The sequence below is a fragment of the Trichomonas vaginalis genome, chromosome II (assembly GCF_026262505.1).
Source record: "Trichomonas vaginalis G3 chromosome II, whole genome shotgun sequence".
Classification (NCBI taxonomy): Eukaryota; Parabasalia; order Trichomonadida; family Trichomonadidae; genus Trichomonas; species Trichomonas vaginalis.
This window is the reverse complement of record NC_067204.1, coordinates 1,333,879-1,352,977: the sequence shown is the minus strand read 5'-3', so window position 1 is coordinate 1,352,977 and position 19,099 is coordinate 1,333,879. Positions and strand designations below refer to the sequence as shown.

The 19,099-nt window shown below is 33.3% G+C and overlaps 8 protein-coding genes and 2 pseudogenes across 10 annotated transcripts, besides 3 other annotated features; 3 read left to right on the top strand and 7 right to left on the bottom strand.

The window, feature by feature from the left end:
• Nucleotides 1–11,415: part of a mobile genetic element that runs on past the window's edge.
• Nucleotides 958–1,419, top strand: TVAGG3_0465870 (annotated as a pseudogene). The gene has a single exon. A coding segment is annotated over exon 1 (462 nt).
• On the bottom strand, nt 1,436–1,825 carry TVAGG3_0465860 (protein of unknown function, DUF4108 family; the record flags this gene model as incomplete). Its single annotated transcript, XM_051235265.1, has 1 exon — nt 1,436–1,825. The coding sequence occupies one exon, from the start codon at nt 1,823–1,825 to the stop codon at nt 1,436–1,438; it is 390 nt and encodes a 129-aa protein (XP_051093089.1).
• On the bottom strand, nt 1,891–2,525 carry TVAGG3_0465850 (annotated as a pseudogene). The gene has a single exon. A coding segment is annotated over exon 1 (635 nt).
• Nucleotides 4,863–5,273, bottom strand: TVAGG3_0465840 (protein of unknown function, DUF4106 family; the record flags this gene model as incomplete). Its single annotated transcript, XM_051235264.1, has 1 exon — nt 4,863–5,273. One exon carries the CDS (start codon nt 5,271–5,273, stop codon nt 4,863–4,865), a length of 411 nt encoding a protein of 136 aa, XP_051093088.1.
• TVAGG3_0465830 (uncharacterized protein) lies at nt 5,927–6,469 on the bottom strand (the record flags this gene model as incomplete). The annotated part of the gene is made up of 1 exon (XM_051235263.1): nt 5,927–6,469. A coding segment is annotated over one exon (543 nt), but the record flags the coding sequence as incomplete, so codon positions are not given.
• On the bottom strand, nt 6,502–6,972 carry TVAGG3_0465820 (protein of unknown function, DUF4106 family; the record flags this gene model as incomplete). The annotated part of the gene is made up of 1 exon (XM_051235262.1): nt 6,502–6,972. One exon carries the CDS (start codon nt 6,970–6,972, stop codon nt 6,502–6,504), a length of 471 nt encoding a protein of 156 aa, XP_051093086.1.
• TVAGG3_0465810 (protein of unknown function, DUF4106 family) lies at nt 9,057–9,689 on the bottom strand (the record flags this gene model as incomplete). The annotated part of the gene is made up of 1 exon (XM_051235261.1): nt 9,057–9,689. A coding segment is annotated over one exon (633 nt), but the record flags the coding sequence as incomplete, so codon positions are not given.
• On the top strand, nt 10,702–11,301 carry TVAGG3_0465800 (attachment subunit-related family; the record flags this gene model as incomplete). The annotated part of the gene is made up of 1 exon (XM_051235260.1): nt 10,702–11,301. One exon carries the CDS (start codon nt 10,702–10,704, stop codon nt 11,299–11,301), a length of 600 nt encoding a protein of 199 aa, XP_051093084.1.
• A 206-nt stretch (nt 11,416–11,621) lies between the features above and the next one.
• On the bottom strand, nt 11,622–12,237 carry TVAGG3_0465780 (RNA polymerase II transcription regulator recruiting protein; the record flags this gene model as incomplete). Its single annotated transcript, XM_001302225.2, has 1 exon — nt 11,654–12,232. The coding sequence occupies one exon, from the start codon at nt 12,230–12,232 to the stop codon at nt 11,654–11,656; it is 579 nt and encodes a 192-aa protein (XP_001302226.1).
• A 2,428-nt stretch (nt 12,238–14,665) lies between these two features.
• Nucleotides 14,666–14,713: a mobile genetic element.
• Nucleotides 14,714–15,900: 1,187 nt separating this feature from the next.
• Nucleotides 15,901–17,498: a mobile genetic element.
• Nucleotides 16,842–17,093, top strand: TVAGG3_0465760 (uncharacterized protein; the record flags this gene model as incomplete). The annotated part of the gene is made up of 1 exon (XM_051235259.1): nt 16,842–17,093. The coding sequence occupies one exon, from the start codon at nt 16,842–16,844 to the stop codon at nt 17,091–17,093; it is 252 nt and encodes an 83-aa protein (XP_051093083.1).
• Nucleotides 17,499–19,099: the final 1,601 nt, after the last annotated feature.

The window sequence follows — 19,099 nt, the reverse complement described above, 5'->3', positions numbered from 1 at the left end:
ACCCCAGCACCACAACAGACTTACTAAGACTAAACATTTAATTTTTCAAGCTTGACTTTTTACAATTTGAACTTTGTTCGCGTAGATATGAATTCTGAAAGAAGTATGAGGGTCTTGTATGACTTTGTACTTCTCCCATAGTTCATGTCTGTCAAACTTACCTGCCATGGACTCTTTTTCATAAGTTCCATGAATCGTCTTCGGGACAATCCAGGGAAAAGTACAATGTCAGTAAGTATTCTCTTTACATCCTTACTTAAACTCTTGGCTGTCTGTACACAAATGACAACTGAGATGTTAAAGTGTCTGAGCTTCTTAAGAATTCGACACATGTCTTGTTCTCTATTCTTTAACAAAGGATGAGAAGCAAAGTCATCTAAGATAAGAAGACATCTATGAGGGTAAGTCTTCCAATCGTAAGATTGCAATTTCTTCGAAATGTATTCTATCTCTTTCTGTTTGTTTCTGAAGTGTTTCTTCTCTAATATTCTCTGCATTTCCTCATTTGGGTCTTTAAACTTAGAATTTATATACTCATTTATAGCATTGTACTTCAAAACTCTTCTTTGGTACTTCTTTATCCAATCTAACAACTCAGTATCTTTTATACATACTAACTTAGACTTTTTTATAATATCTTTGAACGAATTGACGGTTTGGTCAAATTGACCAGAAGTACTACAAATGACACTAACTCATAGAATGGGTTCTTCTCATCTAGTTCTTGTTGTTGTGCAGCCATTTTAAGATAAGTGAAAGTCTTACCCGACCCAGGTGGTGCATTAGACCTGTTATACCATTCTGAGCAAATAAGAACTTGTCATGTATAGGGTTTATCTGAGCATTTTCTAACTTCCTCTTGTTCTTGTTTAAAACATTCTCAAATTTCTTGTCAATGTCAGCAAACTTTTTTTCTAACATATTTTTAGAAAAATTAAAATTTTTATCTTTTAGAAAATGTCTAGCGATTTCGCTATCTATATTCGAGACAAGCTTTTTGACAGCAAAACATCTGTCGACCATAAAATCTTACATAGTGTAAACAAGAAAGGTGAATTTGTTCTAAAGTTCTGTTTCTGGGAATATGACAAGAACCATAAAACATTAAGCAGAGCAGTCTTAAAATTTGTCAATGACAGACTTGTTGACAGAGATGACGCCGATTGGAAAGATGAAGTCCAACAAAAGTTCTTAGAATGCAAAGAAGACACATGCGCTGTTCTTGAAGATGAAATAGAAAACAGAATAGAAGAGCTATTAAAGGACAAAGAACTTTTACATAATATGGTTGCGCCAAATTTGACATAACTCCACCAGAGAAGAAGAAGAAGAAGAGAAAGAAGAAAGAAAGAAAAGAAAGTAGAAGAAGAGAAGAAAGAACCAGAGCCAGTTCCAGAGAAAAAGAAATTTGACATGTAAAAATAAAATTTTATTTTTAGAACATTTCTGGGTCAATGTCAATGTTCTCTTCCTCTTTAGGAGCAAACACTGGCTTAGACTCTAAAATCTTTTTACCCAATTTACCTTGAACTTCAACTATCTTAGACTCATAATATTCATAGTCGTCTGCTTTCTTTGGTTCATAAGGTATAACAAGTTTGTATGCTTTGCCTTCTTTAAGGTTTGAGAACCTTCTGTCAAAATTTTCTTTGACTGCTAACAAACCTTCTATGTCTAAGTCTTCAAATTTCGCACCATTTTTAGTCACAATAGCAAACTTAACTGGTTCGATGTTCCAAACTTTGTCAAATGTAGACTTTTCAAAATGGTAGAAGTAAACATTCAAATAAGCGAATGGGTCTAGTTCTTCTTTGACTTCTGTCATGTACTTGTTTACTGAATGAATTTCGTCATCTTTTCTATCGGATAAAAAAATATTTTTTTTAAAATTTACTCAGAAAAATTTTTCTTTGTATATACGCCGTTCTGAACATCTAAAAGATTTTGACATTTGCCAAGAATGTTCGTTTAGACGCTGTCATATAACCATATTCTTGACAATATTGTTTATATTCATCGTACAATGACCTTTCATCTAAACACTCAAAGTTAGTCTCATCTATAAACAGTTCATATACACTCTTGTTTGCTTCTAACAATGTTTGTCTTTCTTCGGTATGTGGAATTTGTCTTGGATTGAACTTAGAAATATCTAATGTCATGAAATATGAGAACAAGTGGTTGTAAAAGTCAGATGTCAAAGTTTCTGCTAAGTCGTCAAAATATTCTGTATCTTGCATATGAGAATCTGACGTTCTGACAACTACATATCTTCTGTCAGAACTTTCTAACTTCATCGGAACAGCATTGTTTGAAACCATAATGAAGTTTGCAACATTTTCACAAACTCTTTGGTCTTTATATTTTCTTTCAACAACTCCAACTTTGTCTGTTATAAGACTCTTCAAAGCATCTGAGTTCAAAACTTTTGTTGTATCTATACTTTGAAGTTCGTTACATACTATAAGTTTCATATTCTCTATTGAAGAGTTAAATTTACCGCAGATGTTTTCTAAGTTTGTCATATTCGGGTTCGAATAGCCCTCTAACAGTTTGCATAAATATCTGTAAAGAATGTTCTTACCAGTTCCTTGTTTTCCAATTATAATGAGAGCAGTTTCATTTTTAGCACTTGGATGTTGTAAGATGTTTGCAAACCAACATAAGATATACTCATAGACTCTTTCGTTTCCATTGCATATAATTTCTTTGACATGGTCTAACCAAGCTTCTATAATATTTTCTTTCCATTCTACTTGTTCGTATTTATATCCAGTGAAGATAGAATAGAAGTTTGGAGAAGGTGTATAGAACTTTATACCTCGAACTGAAAAATCTTCTAACTTTGACAATAAGATATCCCAAGCATCTAACATCTTCATGCCAACTTGTACGACTTTTATTTTCTTAAGTTTCTGTCTACATTCTTGTTCTGAACTATTGTTGCTCTTGGTTTGTTAAAGACAACATCCCATTCTTTCATAACATAACATTCTGGGGCAGAGTCGACATAAATGACTAAACGTTTCAAATTCTCGACTGCTTTGTTATAGTCTCGAAATGGACACATATTTCTGAATGCTTGGAAGTCATAAAAATCTGAAACATCTATTCTGTACATTTTTATAAAAATAAAAAAAATATTTTTTTTATTCTTGACTTTTGTTGCATTTGTTGCACATTTGTTGTTCTTGAGCTATTTGTTGTTGAAGTTGTTCTTGTAGTACAATACTTTCACCAGTTGCATCTTCCAATTCGAAACTTTCTGCCGTCATTGACAAATACATAGGACATAAAAGTTTTACAGGAACAAAGTTTGCGTCAACTAAGGTTAAGTTTATGTTTGCTAAAGTGTTTGAGTTTACTAAAGCTGAAAACTCTGCATTCGAATGAACAATAGGCAAACCAGCAGAGAAAGTGTTGTTTATACGCATGAGTATCTTTTGGTCATAGTAGTTTCTGTCGACATTCGAATAGCACTTTGAACCTAAGTTTGAAACAATATATAAAATAGGTGTACTTAAAGTCAATGGAACAGACATTCCTTGTATGACACCTTTTCCTGTTATAGGAAACTGTTGGTAGTAAAAACCAGATATAAGTTTTGTATTATAGCTCATATCGTTTATAGTAAACTCAGTCGGACATCCAAACATAATGAAACCTGCTCTAGTTGCAGCACATGTTACATCCGTCCTTAAAGTATTAAATAAGTCAACAAAACCTGTTGGTGGTATATCTGAGTAAGTATCTTCAAAGAAGTATTTTTTACCATTCACAACAACAAAGTCTTCTGGTGTCAAAAGAGCAAAACAGGCTTTAGTCGTCATCGTGTTTAAGGTCAGTTTACAATATCGTCCTTGAGGACTTTGTAAGTTTGTTGTTATAGAATTATATGACTCAGGGTTTTTAGTCGTAATAGTATAAACCACTATGTCTTCTGCCATTTACTTAGCAAGTAAATTTTAATGAAATGTTGTGGTCGTCAAATATTTTTATGACGTCTGGGAAACTATATTTTAAGTTCAACGTTTCACCTCCTTTCATAACGTATATCTTGTCAATGACATTATATGAAACACCACAGCAACTAATGTCGGGTTCTATTTCTTTGATGTTTATATCGTCTGCCTCTGTCAAAAGTTTCAATAGTTCTTTCAAAACTTCATGAGGTGCAATGACATATGAGTTCACTTTTACAGGGTTGTGTTCGACCAAGTTTAACATTATACCAAAGCTTGACAAATCTTCTCCTGAGTTTTAAGTTTGTCTTTAAGTTGTTGGTAGTCGTTTCGAATATCTGCAACAGAACTTAAGTCTCTGCTAACTTCAGGGTATGTTGGTTGTTCTTTTACAGGAACTATTGTTATACCATCTTCGTCTTCGTATGGTTTCCCCACTTCAACATCTCTTTCTTTGACATTGACAACAACACTTTGACTGTTTGTTTGAGTTGGTGAATTTAACTTCACATCTGCCACCGCCATTAAACCTTTTGAAACACTTACGCTTCTATTTTTCGGAAATGACATTTTACTTAGAATAAAAAGATGGACGTATTTGAGTATCTCTTCGAATTGAAGCAAACAAAGTTTACACACACAAACAATACAAATTCATTGACAGAATAGTTCTTTATACAAACAATGGAAAATGTTATAGAATAGCAGTCTTTGCTGAACCAAAATATTTTCATAAAGCAAAGAAAGTTGGTATAACTGAAATGGTGAAAGTTCTTGAAGCAGACAAAAATATAACAACAAAACTGACCGATATTTCTAAAGGTAAGTTTATAATACAATATTATATCAAAACTGGCGTACTGTCAATATTTGACGGAGAGAAGTCAGTTCAAGAACAACTTACTGACCTGCTGCCAAAATCTGCTCGATGGAAGCTGTCGTTATGCCAATCTGAGGAGCCCCAGCAGGTTTCATCGAACGAATCTTCAAAAGAGCATCTTCCGTGAAAAGTGCTATTGGTTTTGTAAACTTCTTTGCTTTCAATTCATCTGGACCGTCTCTGTCACCAGTATATTGTATTTGAACTGTACCAACAGTTGAAATACCACCCATAAAGTCTTCTGAGTCAGCAAATGGAATGCCAAGCCAAAAGTTTGAACGGTCTCCATTTGTATATTGAGTTTTTTGACCTCCTGTATGAGTCCATACTTTCACATATGGCATAATAGAACTTTGCATTTCAGGGTTAATGGTTGTTGTGAAGTTGTTGTTAAAGTTCATAGCATCTAATGTCAAGTTGTATGACCTCATATCCTCAACTGTAGAATATTCTTCTCTTGGATAATATTTGCCATCTATGTTTATATGATATTTAATACCAGGGTTGTAGAAACAAGAATAGTCATTTATAGTTCGTCTGAACAGTACAAACATAGTATCTGCATGTTTCATTGCAGTTGTTAAGCAATATCTGTTCTTGCACCTGGGTCAGCACTTTGGTTTCCAACTTCACCTGCAAAGTCTTTGACAGATATTTGGTGTATAGGGAACATAAGTGGAACTGCAATATATTTGGCAGCTAAAGCATTTGAAATATCTGGGTCCAACATATAGACTGCAAGTCTGCTTTCTATTCTCTTGCATTCAAATTTTTCGCATGTGAACTTAACTGGGTCCCAAGCATCTCCAGCAGCATTGAAATAATAGTTTACTTCAGTGTTGAGGTTTGAGAAACCAAAGTCTAAGTCAACTTTGTTTTTGCAAAAGTCGGCGAATGACATTTTATTTGTTCCCACTACTTCTGTAAGAGTGAATGGGTCTTGTGTTGGTGCAATGACTAAGTTATTTTTGCTTGGAGTAAGTTCGATAGAAATTTTTCCTGCCCAGTTTGGCAAGTATCTTAAAAACCTGAAGATGAGGAAAGATGACAAAGGAACTCTAAGTTTCAGTTTTACTTTGGTTACTGCTGCTGCAGTTTGTCCAGAAAGGTTAACATAAACTCCTGGAACGTTAGGGTCAAGTCTTCTTATTTTCTCAATAGTTGCATACTGGTCTGTTTGTTCTCTAGCTTGTGGTTGTACTGAGTTTCTCAAAGCGAACCATTCATAGTTTGCCCATGTTACTGTTTGAACTAAGTCAGAGTTAGAATATATCTTATATCCCATGAAAACTTCTGGAGCATATTGGTATCCGACATAGAAAATTCCATTGCAACCTTTCTTGTCAGACAACTTGGCAGAAGGTTTTATTTCAATGTCTTGTTCCACGTATAAGAATGAGTTGTCAATAGAAATAATATGAAACCTGTCGCAAGCAATATCTACTGTTGTTGAAGAACCTTCTCCAAACTCACCTACGTTTCCATAAGAAACAGCAGTTGTATATTCGTAAGTTCCAGGAACTATTTCTGACCTTCTAATGGCATTGTCGCATTCGTTATACCATTCGGAAACATTTCCATTCATAGCATCCAAAACTGTTGGCGTTATATTCTGAGCGGCGTACATTTCATATGAGTAAAAATATAGAATAGTTGGATTTATATGTCATAATAGAACCCACGTGGACCAAGCTTTACTTTCTTCCTGACTGAGTTTTTAACTCTTCTTTTTCCTTCATTGCCCTCTGCTTGAAGTTGTTGCATCTTTGCATTATGTTCATCTAGTATGTTGCAAATTTCCCATGTCCTTTTTGCCTTTTGGCTCTGGTCGCCCATCTCAGGTAACCTATATCCTAGAAAGAGTTTGTCATAGTTTGTATTTGAGTCTTCGCGTATTGTTTGCATGACTCTTTCCTGAGTTTCCGGTTCAAGCTCTTCAAACAGTGCCTGTCCATATGGAATAAGCTCGTTTCCAAATATATGTTTTTGTAGCCATTCTGGTTTTCTTTCCATGTTACCAACTATATCTTTTGTGAATGGGAAAGCTTTTACCCAATCTTTCAGTCTTGCGTCGTTTATTTCTGTAGTTGGTTTTATTTTGTCAAGGAACATGTTTTTCAATACTAACATTTCATTTGGTACTGTCCATTTGAGTTTTCTTAAATATTCATCCCTTCTCGTTCATTGTCTGCAAAGTAAGTTTTTATGACATTTTGTAAACTTTCGTTTGCAAGGTCATGTACAATAGGTTCTCTTCCTTCTCCTCCCTAACTTTCTTTCTAAACTCTTCACCAAATATACCATCTCTATGGTTCTGTGTAGTTCTTTGAGATAAATGTTCTAGAACGTCAGGTGTTATATTTCCATCAGCCATGTTCATTTCATACTGGTCCAAAATATCTGCATGTTTCATATCTTTCAATGGCATTAAAGCCGCGCTTAAAATACCAGCTATATCTGGTTCACCATTGACTTCCATTGCGTCTACAACTTCTTGGAATTGTGGTTGTAAGTTTATGAACCACCTATCCGGGTTAGCTTTATGACCCCATCTCATTGTAGTTCCATCGTCTGCAGAAACAAAAGTAGGTTTGTTTCCATCTTGGTTAGGTTCTGAATGAACTTTAAACAATGTTTCATTTCTATATGTTTTCTTGAAATTTAACCTTTTATTTCACCGAGTTCATCCGAAGATTGAACGTTAAATGCTCGTAAGTAAAAAGGGTTGTTGTATTTGTGTACATTTTTTTTCAGTTCTTCCATTCTATGCTGATATTTTCATCTGGTGTTGGAGTCTTTTGTATGTCGGCAAACATTTTTCGATATTCTTCTACTATGTCAGCCGAATTTTTTTTAGACTCTTGGAAATATTCCATATTCTCCGCATACTCTTGTTGAGGGTCAAGATTTTTCGGCTGTTCCAAATCTTCATCTAGTTCTGTGAAGTTAGTTTCCAAAGGAGGACTTGTTCGTTTCCTTCAGGCTCTTCTAGCTGTTGTTGCTGAACTATTTCTTCCATGTCTGGTTGTATCTGAACTTCTTCCTGTGGAGTTTCTTGTACCTCATCTGCTGGCATTTCATATATTCCGAGACCGTTTTCAACAATTTCCCTATCTACGTCATCCGCATTCATAAGCTTTTGTTCTTTCGTTCCGTCTCTATTTTTTACGCGTTTCATGACGAAAGTTGAATTGTCATTTAGCTCTGACATCAAATATCTCGGAGTAAATTCATCCATGTCATTTGGATGATATGCTATTAAATCATATCCCTTAGCGAGCTTGTATTTTCCAGGTTTGAGATTATATCCGTTTTGGTGCTGAGCCATAAAGCTAAATAGGTTCGGGTCAGTATTTCCATCCTTGAACTTTCTAATAGCTTCTTTATATCTGTCACTAAAGTCAACAGTATCTGGGAAACCACACTCTTCTTTAAGCATTTTTAAGAATTCTTGGTTTCCTTGTTCTCTACTTCTTTTATGTCCTTGCTCTGTTTGTGGTTGTTGTTGTGCAGGGTTTTGAACTGTTGGTTGCTGTGCTGGTTGTTGTGTTGGTTGTTGTGCTGGTTTGTGTTGTTGTGTGTTGTTTGGTGCATGCCTGTGTCTGTGTCCATGTGACGATGTAAATGTTCTAGGTAGTCCTGGTGCAGGTGCTTCTCTTGGAGGGTTTGGTGGTATATAAGTTCCACCAGCTGGCACATATGTTCCATCTGCAGCGTAATGTCCTACCTGACTTTTCGTTTTTAAGAAAGCATTTACTAGGTCTGTTTTGGTCTGTTGTAACTCTTTTTCTTGACTTTTCACAACAGTTGCTCTAACGGCGTCATAGGCACTTTGAACTGCCTGTCTCGTTGCTGCATCTGTTATTTTCGTCATATTTTGTGCTACTTCTTTTAACTCTTTGTCGAAACCTTCAGACTTCAGTTTCTTTCCAGATGAGAAGTCGTTCACTTGTTTCACCTTACTATGAAGAGCTTCGAAGGCGTTCTTAAAGTCAGCATTTGTTAAAGCTTCATTTGAACTGTCTTCATCCGCTTGTATTTTTGTCCTTATTGACCCTATAGTTGGGCTGCTTTAGCGTTGGCTTGGGCATCTAACCAGTCATTGTTAGCTTTTATATATTCTGCGCTTTTCATTGCCTTTTGCATGCTGCGTCGTTATTTTTACTTTCTTGTGCTAAGTTTTCATACTGTACGGTTTGGTTTTGCAACTGTAAAAGTTTTTCTGCCTTTACATTTGCTTCAACTTCTTTTTTATACTCATCGCTATCCATATATGTCTTCAGGGCTTTTTGTTTTATCTCTTCATCTTTCAGTATTTTATATTGAGTAGTATGGTTTTTCAAATTTATGACATCTTGTTCCATTTTTGCTACTTCTGCTGCTTTTTCTGACACTTTTTTCGCATATTCCTCTGTACTTAGTTCTTTCAGTTGTTCTTCTTTCTTCTTTTTCTCTACGTTTAACTCATTGAGTTTCTTTGTGTGTCTGTCATATTCTAGTTTCTTTTCGTTTTCACTTATTTGCTTCTGTATGTCTATGTTTGACTTTTTGACATCTGTTATTTGATTTTTGAGTGAACTCAAATTCATTTGACTTTGAGGGTTATAGGCTGTTCCGTCTGCAGCTCCACCATAGCCTGCCATTTTCGCTAAAAGTGCCGCTCTTAAACCTCCACTCTGTGCACCAACAACTCGGTTTAAAAGCATAGGATTGCTTGACATTTGTTGCAACATAGTGGGGTCATTCAGCATTTGTTGTTGCAACTGTTGTTGTGGTGTCAGTTTTACTATTGGATGTTTCAATGCTCTCTTCCTCTTACGTATATTCTTACGTAGCTTACGTGGCATTTTAAGTGAAGTTAAAAAGCGGTTTTTGACAGATGTTTATATGACACTTTTTGTTCAGCACAAAAAACTACTCGGTCAAAGTGTTGTCAGTTTTGTAAAATAACCGTCCTATCTCATTCTATAAGGGGAAAAGGCTTCTCAAAGTATACTTCCTTGGAACGCCCGTAACTTTTCCTGTAGCGACGATAGACCCTTACTTGTCCGGACAAAGTTACTATTTTGAGTGCTCTACAAAAAAGTCAACGGCGACGACTCTCAAAAACCGTTGTGTAAAAAGTTTTACCGTTGGACAAAAAAGTATATATAGAAAACAAAAAACGTTTATAGTTCATTCAATATTTGAGATGGAACGGTTTGCCAACGGTAACTATTAAATAAAATAAAAAAATAGAGGGGGTTACCGTTGACGAAAACGGTTTATTTTAAACTTTTCTATGAGTAGTCCGAAAAAACAGTTCATTTTTGTCTAATGGAAGACCACAGTAGTAGCATGACTGACAATTCTTTACAAAAGCTCTTTAAAGGTCAAACACTTATATCTTCATACTTTACTAGTATGTCCAAAGAGGTTACACAGGTTTCAGTCCAATCAGACTCCAATCAGACACAAATTGAAGCTCAAATTCAACCAAAAGAAACTGCCGAAGTCGAACAAACTACAGAAGCTCAAGTTGTTTCAGTCCAATCAGACTCCAATCAGACACAAATTGAAGCTCAAATTCAACCAAAAGAAACTGCCGAAGTCGAACAAACTACAGAAGCTCAAGTTGTTTCAGTCCAATCAGACTCCAATCAGACACAAATTGAAGCTCAAGTTCAACTAAAAACTTACACTCCTACAGAACCAGAAGGTGTCTTCTCATTCTCAACAACAGAAGCAAGATATAGAAGACTCATTGCAGATTATCCAAACAATTTGTCCTTAACAGACAACAATGACTATGATAGATATTTCAAAAGTATAATAAAACCAGTCGAAACATTAGAAAACAAAGTTCAAAACCCGACAGTAATGGTTGACTTTTTCTTGTCGAATTTGCCTTATGTTTCAACTATGATATCTCTTCAAGCAATTGACGAATTCATTCTTTGCTGTGAACCAAACTTAAGAGAACAGCTATATGAAACACTCAAAGACTTTCGCCCTTATCCTTTAACTTACAATTGGAAAGAAGATGAAAACAAACACGGTTCTTTCTCCTGGAATCTTTCCATTGTTGCTCCAGCTGGTGTAGCTGCACATCCATTCGAAATATATCCAAAATTGCATTACGAAAACAATATGCATATTATCACAACAGCCGCTTTAGATATTCCTGAACGGATACCAGATGGAGAAGAAGTTTCAATAATATCTGTTCAAGCAAACCGAGTTGCAATGCCAGTTACAGTATGCAATTTCACTCACTCAAGCAGACAATTCTATCAAAATCTTGAGTTCGTTTTTACTGGCACAGCCAAAATGCTTCTCAAAAAACCAGAACAAACCAAAATAACCATCTTCTTATCTGGTTATTGTGAAGATGAAGACAATTCGGACGAAGAAGAAGAGGAGGAAACAAGCGAAGACTCAGACGATATCCAGTTCATTTCCATCCGTAAAAAACTTTAAACAAACATTTCAGAATAAAAACCTCATTTTATACTAAACATCTTCGGGGCTAGAGGGCACGAAGTGCCTGGAAGCCCCACTACCTTTTTTTTTTTTTTTTTTTTTTTTTTTTTTTTTTTTTTAACTTTTACTAATCTATAATGTAGATATATAATCGATATGAGATGATCATCCGAAATGAAGAAAAAAAGAGTATTACAAAATTCTTTTTCCCAGAAAGCTTATCTAATTACAGTTGTAGGGAATACATATCTGGGATACAAGGCATGAAATGCCGATGATAATCTTTTTAATTATACAAGAAAAAAAAATCCGAATTGCGCAAGGGTAAAGTTTTATGTAAACAGTAAATTCACAGAAGGTCTTCTATGATACTTGTCTCAATTGTGGCTTGAGGGGTGTTGAAAGTGACGAAAAATTCATCAATATATCTCAATGGATCGCTGGAATCCTGAGATTCGACATTCTCGAACATGGGAAGCTCTGGACTAGATGGTTGGGCAATAACCACAGTGGGGAGCTTAGCTTCTTTTTTTGTGGAGGCCTTTCTTGGTTTACCTCCGCGATCAGCTAATCTTTTAAGAGAGAGCCAGCGTGTTTTAAGAGCAACATCTGTTCTCTTGTTAAAGTACTTGCGGAGATGTACCCACTTAGGTCCTATTGTATCATACAACTCCAGTAATAACTTATCTTCATCAGGAGTGAACGGCTCTCTATTTATATCAGGATCAAGAGAAGAGATCCATCTATCACGAACTTGTCTTTCATTTCTATGCGGCATCTTGGCTGCAATGGTGGACCAGTTTTCTGTACCGAATTGTTGGATCAAGTTCTTTAACAGTTCATCTTCTTCTGGGGTAAAGCGAGACTTATGAGATCTTGGTCTTCCCATCAACCTCTTTGCAGGAGAAAATGCTGCGTTTGCGTTCATTAAACTGAATATTAAAATATGTCAGAAGATTTGAAACAATTACAAATTTGTGAAGAGAAACTGTGATAAAGGTATATTTGAAGATTTTATATGGTAAAATTCTGTTTATAAAACAATATCAAATTTAAATGATATTGTCACTGATTCAATATTTTGAGAAGCAACATAAATCATGTTTGTCCACCACCTTGAATAGGGTATTTTAACTAATGTGGACTTATTATTTTAAATTAATCATTTTGAGATTTTTTATCAAAATTAGATTGAATACTTACGATTTTTCGGTTTGTCCGAAACGCTGTATTTATATATGAAAATGGATTAAATACTATTAGAACAACCACCATGATAATTTTGAGAATTAAAAGAACTTAATTAGAGGTAGGGCAACGATAGAAAATTTTTGGAAAAAAAGTTCGGAGATCTTAAACGTATCATATTCTCTGCATGGTTTGGTATCTTCCGCCATGCGTTGTGCCAAACATATTGACACTTTCCAATAATTAATTTATGGTATGAGTCACAGAGTTAGATTATAAAAAGAAAGTAAATAATTGCAATTAGAAATCATATATGTCGGAAATCAAATGTTGATGAGCAGAAACCTTTTACTCATCATAAAAGAGATAAATCACTAAAGATTTGTATACATTAAAATTTGATATTTGGTGCTCGAAAACTGTCTGATGGGACTCCTCCAAAATGAACCAATCTATCGCTGAGGACCAAATTAGATGATGTGGATGGTGTATTCTCTAATTCTAACTTAGGAAGAATGGGAACAAAACGAATGACGACAACAACATGTCAAACATAGATTAAATATCTATGAATCAATAAAGTATACGTGCATTGAAGGTGATAACGATCACTTGAGGCTTATAACTCTTTGACTAAATTATGCAATAATTAAATATAATCATTTTTATATTTTTATACTGATAGTAATTAATATACTATCCTGCTTAATAAATGGTATGATCAAATTTGTTTGAAAATTTAATTATGTATATGAAACTATGTCTTCTATATAAAAATCAAAATTTTCGGACGAACCTAGATTGAACCTTTATGAAAATCTATCATTTTTGTTAATTGAGTTAATATGAATCTTTTACATATGTATATATAGCATTGATAGCTTATATAATCATGGTTTATTCCATATTAACATATTTTTTCAGTTAAATTTGTTAATAATATCATGTAACAAATTAATTCAAGATTAGAATGTCTACAAAATGCTAACAAATAAGAACAAAATACGATTTCTCGACTTAAATTTTAATATGGAGTAGTTTTTCGTTTAAATCTAATTAAAAATGAATAAAAACTTATCTTGTACTATTTTCATTCAAAGATTTTAATAATGTAAATCATGCATTTTCATAATTCAGTACAGTTCTTTTTAGAATTAAAGTTGATGAGGATGATATTTGTGATTTAAAATAATTTGTTAATGTTCACCTTTTATTCATCACCTTGTGGTATGCCCTAAAGCAATAGCATTATCAATTCTGCTGAATTGATCAACTCAAAATTCCAAAAAAAATTCAAAATTTCAAAAATGAAATTAAACAATTTGAATTTTCACATGAAAAAATCAATTTCGAAAAAAATTTGGAAAATCAAAGTATTTGATAATTAGTCAAATAATCAATTTACATCGTTTTTACTCATAAAAAACAACTAATTTTTGATTTTGATATCATATTTGATAAATACTCATTCCAGAGTTGACGTAATGTATTAATTATTGTTAGAGATATTGCTTTCGCAGCAAAATTCTTATTTCATGAAAGAAAAAAAAAATGATTTTATTCCAACAAAAACAAGTAAACAGATGAATGGAAACGTACTATATTTTCATAAATGTAGTAATCAGCGTGTCGCTTTTGTTTATCATGTTCGAGTCAAAATGTATTAACTTGTAATAAGAAATATTCGAAGATTATATGAAGTATTGAGCATTCTTTGTAGAAATATTTGTAATTCATTACTAACATATATAATAAAGTTGTTTTTTTTTCCTTATTGCAATAATTTTGTCTGATTTTAATAACTTTTCATGTATACGAGTTGTGTGAATATGCATCATAATATGCGTAAATATACTTATTTGCGACGAATAATGTGGTTGCATAATGGAGGTGCTAAATTTTGATTTTTAATATGGGGCTTTGGTATGTATAATCATGTTCTTATCTCAACGTAGGAGTATTGGTGCAATATGATTAAAATTTACGAGGTTGATCTTAAATTGAATAATTCTGGAGTATAAATCACAATGCAGCTAATTCTATGTTAAAGATAGATACAGATTGTAGTAATCAATTAGGGAGTACAAATTCATTCTTTCATTTCTGTCGTATTGAGCAGAAAGGAAGAGATCATAACCCTAGGAAAAAAAGCCCAAATTTGTCACTTTTCATAGTACGTTAAACTCAATTCGCTCGGCGAATGCCGAGCACACGTACTCATCATTCAACATAATATTCTCATTCTTTGGTTATTATAGTGCCAGACAACACAAGATTTCAAAGAATTACTTGAGTTTTCAATTAATCTTAATCCGATTTTAGATTTATCGAGAACTCCATCATCACAATCACATACTTCAGTGCGGTAACTACAATTATCCATATACAGAAGGAAGTTCTTTTCGAACAACTCATTTGGAGTCTGTTTTGGAAAGAACTTCTTTCTGTCCGACTTAATTTCATAGTTCCTGATCAACCAAAAGACAGAAACCACACACTATCTACTTAGGAAAGGAGTTCTTTCTAAATCTTCCTTAAATTGAGATTTTACGAGAGATAACCCTTCTATTGCACTTAAAAATGAACATTTTGATATCTTTAGTATCACACATGGTCATATATAGTATTTCATCTACATGAATACATTCATCTTTCGAAGTCTCTCATTAAATGGGAGGCTTCGAAAGATGAATCGTTTTATTCATACAACTTTAAATCTCGAACACATTTAGAGAGTGAGTATATCATTTTATTCTTGTTTTGAGTTTATTCTGATTCAAAATTGCAGTGAAAACAGAAGTTCACACATCATATCTGAATGTGAGCTCATCTATACTTATACGATCTCAATACCTCCACTCTAAGCATAAGAGGTGAAGTTATATAAAAATTATCAGATGCGTTGAAGTCTCAAAAGTATTGCCTGAATGCTTGTTTCATATTTGTCCAAGTAGTTTCAATGAATAAATGTATTGTTTTTTTATAATTTCGATTTATTTTTAGAAAATATTCAATATAAACCTTTATTGTGTTATTTACATCTCATAAATTCTCTGTCTAAATCATATAAAAGCGCGTTTTACCCCTATGAATCAAGAAATTCATTCAATATTCATGGTATATTTATTAAATTTATACGATTTACTAATAATCAATATTATATCCTCATAAATAGCAATATATTTTGGTAATCTATGATAATCATATACAATATTTGAAATCAAATTTTCATTAGTTTAGGTTCCTTGTTAATAGTAAACCATTATATTTATTACTAATAATAAAATCTATGTGTCGTATTGAAATTCAATAAAATTACTTATTCGGTCCAAAAAAACAAATTAGATAAAATTTTTCTTTTTTTATGTAATTTTTGTTTTTCATTTTTCTCAAGATCCTAAGTTATGTTATAGATCCGTATTTTTCCCAAGTGAGCGGGGTATCTCCAATCCCAGCCCTATCGTCCTCCCAGTGTCAGTTTTCAATATAAAATCCAAATTTTTTTTGAAAATAAAAATTTCGAGAAATTTTTCTGATTTTTTTTCTTTGATTTCAATAATTCAAAATAAATTTGGGAGTAAAAAGACACTATTTAATGAAATTCATATGAGTGAATGTGGATAAATACTCTCAAAACATACAATTTATCTATTTTTTCTTTATATTATCAACTAATTAGTGATAATTTTTTTTGAATCAGATTTTTTTTCATTAAAAACATAATATATAACACAACAATGATGCACACATACGTATCTACACATCAAAATATAAAGCTTGTTTTGGTCTGGGCATCCCAACCCAAAATTCTTTAAAAATTGAATAAAATTGAATACTTGGGGCTGGGATGCCCATCCCAAAACCGAATTGAATTTTTTGAATTAAAGAATATATTTATGTATTTATAATATACATGTGATGTCTATAAAAAATACTAAATTCTAAAAAAAAATCAATTTATTCAAAACGTATACTAAGTGATCACTTCATTAGTAGGATCAGCAATCCTACTAAATGGTGAGAACGCCACTAACTAAAAAAGGAGTCCTTGGAGCTCTTGATCTCTTGTCAGTAGAGTTCATAATGAGGCATGGCATCTACTGATTAGAGATCAGAGCAATCCTACCTTACCTTCAGGAGCTACAAAGCTCCTAATCGTTACGAGAGGGAGTCTTGGAGCTCCTGAAGCTCATCAGCAGAGGCTATTTACCATTTGGGCCTCTTCTGATGAAAGATGCGAAACACGTCTACGAACCAGGAGCTTCAAAGCTTCTAATCCTTACTAAAGGGAGCTTTGGAGCTCCTGAGTCTCCATCAACAGAGTCCCAGATGGTAAATGTCCTTTGCTGATGAAAGATGCGAAACACATCTACGAACCAGGAGCTCCAAAGCTCCTAATCCTTACGAAAGGGAGCTTTGGAGCTCCTGAAACTCCTTTTACTATAAAATATGACAGTTTTCTTCTGAGGTTCTCATCAAATCTAAGACTTCAGAAGAAAGCTGTCCTATCAATGTATACTTACACTCTCATGGACTACAAGTGTACAATTTTAAAGCAGAGATTATCCGAGGCCTCTCATCAAATGAGGGACCTCGGATAATCTCTACCTTAAGTAGTCAAATAACTTTTCTCACTATTTAGGAACAAAAGAACAAGAGTTGGAGTACTTTAAGGCAAGATTCTTCCGAAATCTCTCATCGAATGAGAGACTTCGGAAGGACCTTGCCAAATCCTTGAACGCCAATATCCTTGGAACTGAGCTAGAACCAGGGAGAAGTAGCATACTATAGAGCACGATGGTAATCTCGGAAATACTTATATCGCCCCAAGCACAATATTTAAGAAGTCTAACTCATATATACAAGAAGTCAGGCTGAATAGATATTGTGCATATGGTTTGCAGAACTCTCATGATATTTAAAATTCATGTTATCCCAAAAAAGGTGACACTTTGGGTGTATCGTCCATCCCAGGGATGCAAAAATCACATCACCTTGGATCTATAGTTATGTTCTAACTTTTGACATCATATCCTATCATGCTAGGCTATATATTATAGCATATCCAAAAGGCAAGGAAATCTATCAGAGAAGCCTTTTTGACCTATCGTTGCCCTACCTCTATTTAAGGTACCCTATTCAAAAAATGAAGGGGGTCCCTCACAAAATTGAAGGGGTACCATTCAAATTCCCTCAAAAATATTGAAAAGATTTTAGGTATGCTGCTAATATAGTTAGTAGCATCATACAGAATGCATAGACAAATTTTTTACTAATTATTTTTTCTTAGCAATTCAAATTCGAGATCGCTTAACTATGCTTAGAATCATAAGCATAATAATTTTGCAAAAGGTATGGGAATAATTTGAAAATTAATTTCAAAATTATTAATACTAGTGCAAGCTAGTGTAAGCATGTAAATGCATATTCGTGCACTGATTCGATACTCTTTTTTGGAAATTGTACTTTATCTTAAATTTCGAATGCAAATTTTTTGAATATGTGTATTGAAACTGTAACCTTTTGTCTAAGTTGCATTCTAATATAGCTCGAATTCTAAAAATGGGACTTTACTCCTCTTTCTTTGAGAAAATTTTAGACAATAGCCAAATTGCTAATTTTGTTGGAGTAATACCTGCATTGGGAGGTATAATATATTGTTCAGGGTTGAAACAAGGAGGTAGTTAGTGATAAAGCATAGTTACCACATGAAATGCAGTAAAATTTTGAGTCTAAACGTCTTTTAAACCATCAAGTATAAATTATAGAAAAAGATACTTTATATATAGTTAAAATAAAAATGATTAGAAAATAGCGTTTTTGATCAAAATTTCAAATTTTTATTTCCGAATATCTCTATTTGTGTCTAATTAGAGACATTTCTATAATTTTAGTGCGCAGCATATGCAATTCCTCTTTGGTTATTGCATTAATTTCTCAAAAAGAAAAAAGTCTTCAATAATTTTTTCAACAATACAGTACTAAAGCTAAGAACTTCTAAACACATGAAAAGTTATATCATTCTCGTTAATATGTAGATTATCAATGAAAAGAATATTGTGAAATTTGAATATTTTTTAAAATAGAATGTAGAAATACTTATCAATGCTTAAAATAGAGATATGTGAGAGCTAGATCCGTATTTATTTACGTTTCCGTGCATATTTTGAATATCAAATTAAATTAATTTTGAAGATTTTAGCATCTAAAAGTATTTAATGCCCCTATACAAGCAAGGTAATTCTTACATGTCTTAGTAAGTCCAAACTTAATGTTTTATGATATGGGCCTGACCTCTCCATATGGTGACGATAGAAATTGAATAGGGTACCTAAATAAAAAAAAGGAGTTTACTTTTTCGAACGGCACATAAACGAGCTTGAAATCATCTAGAGGTTCCAACGTAATGTCTATATACATTCTTTTTTTGCAAAGTTAAACTTGAAATAAACACGTTGGAGTGAGAACCAATTTCTTTTCAATGATTTCATAAATTTAAGATATGTATAACACGATAACTTTATATATCTATGTTTTAAAAACTGAAATCAATTTGAATGGTCAGAAATGAGGTGATAAGTTTCAAATTGTATCAAAATTAAATTGA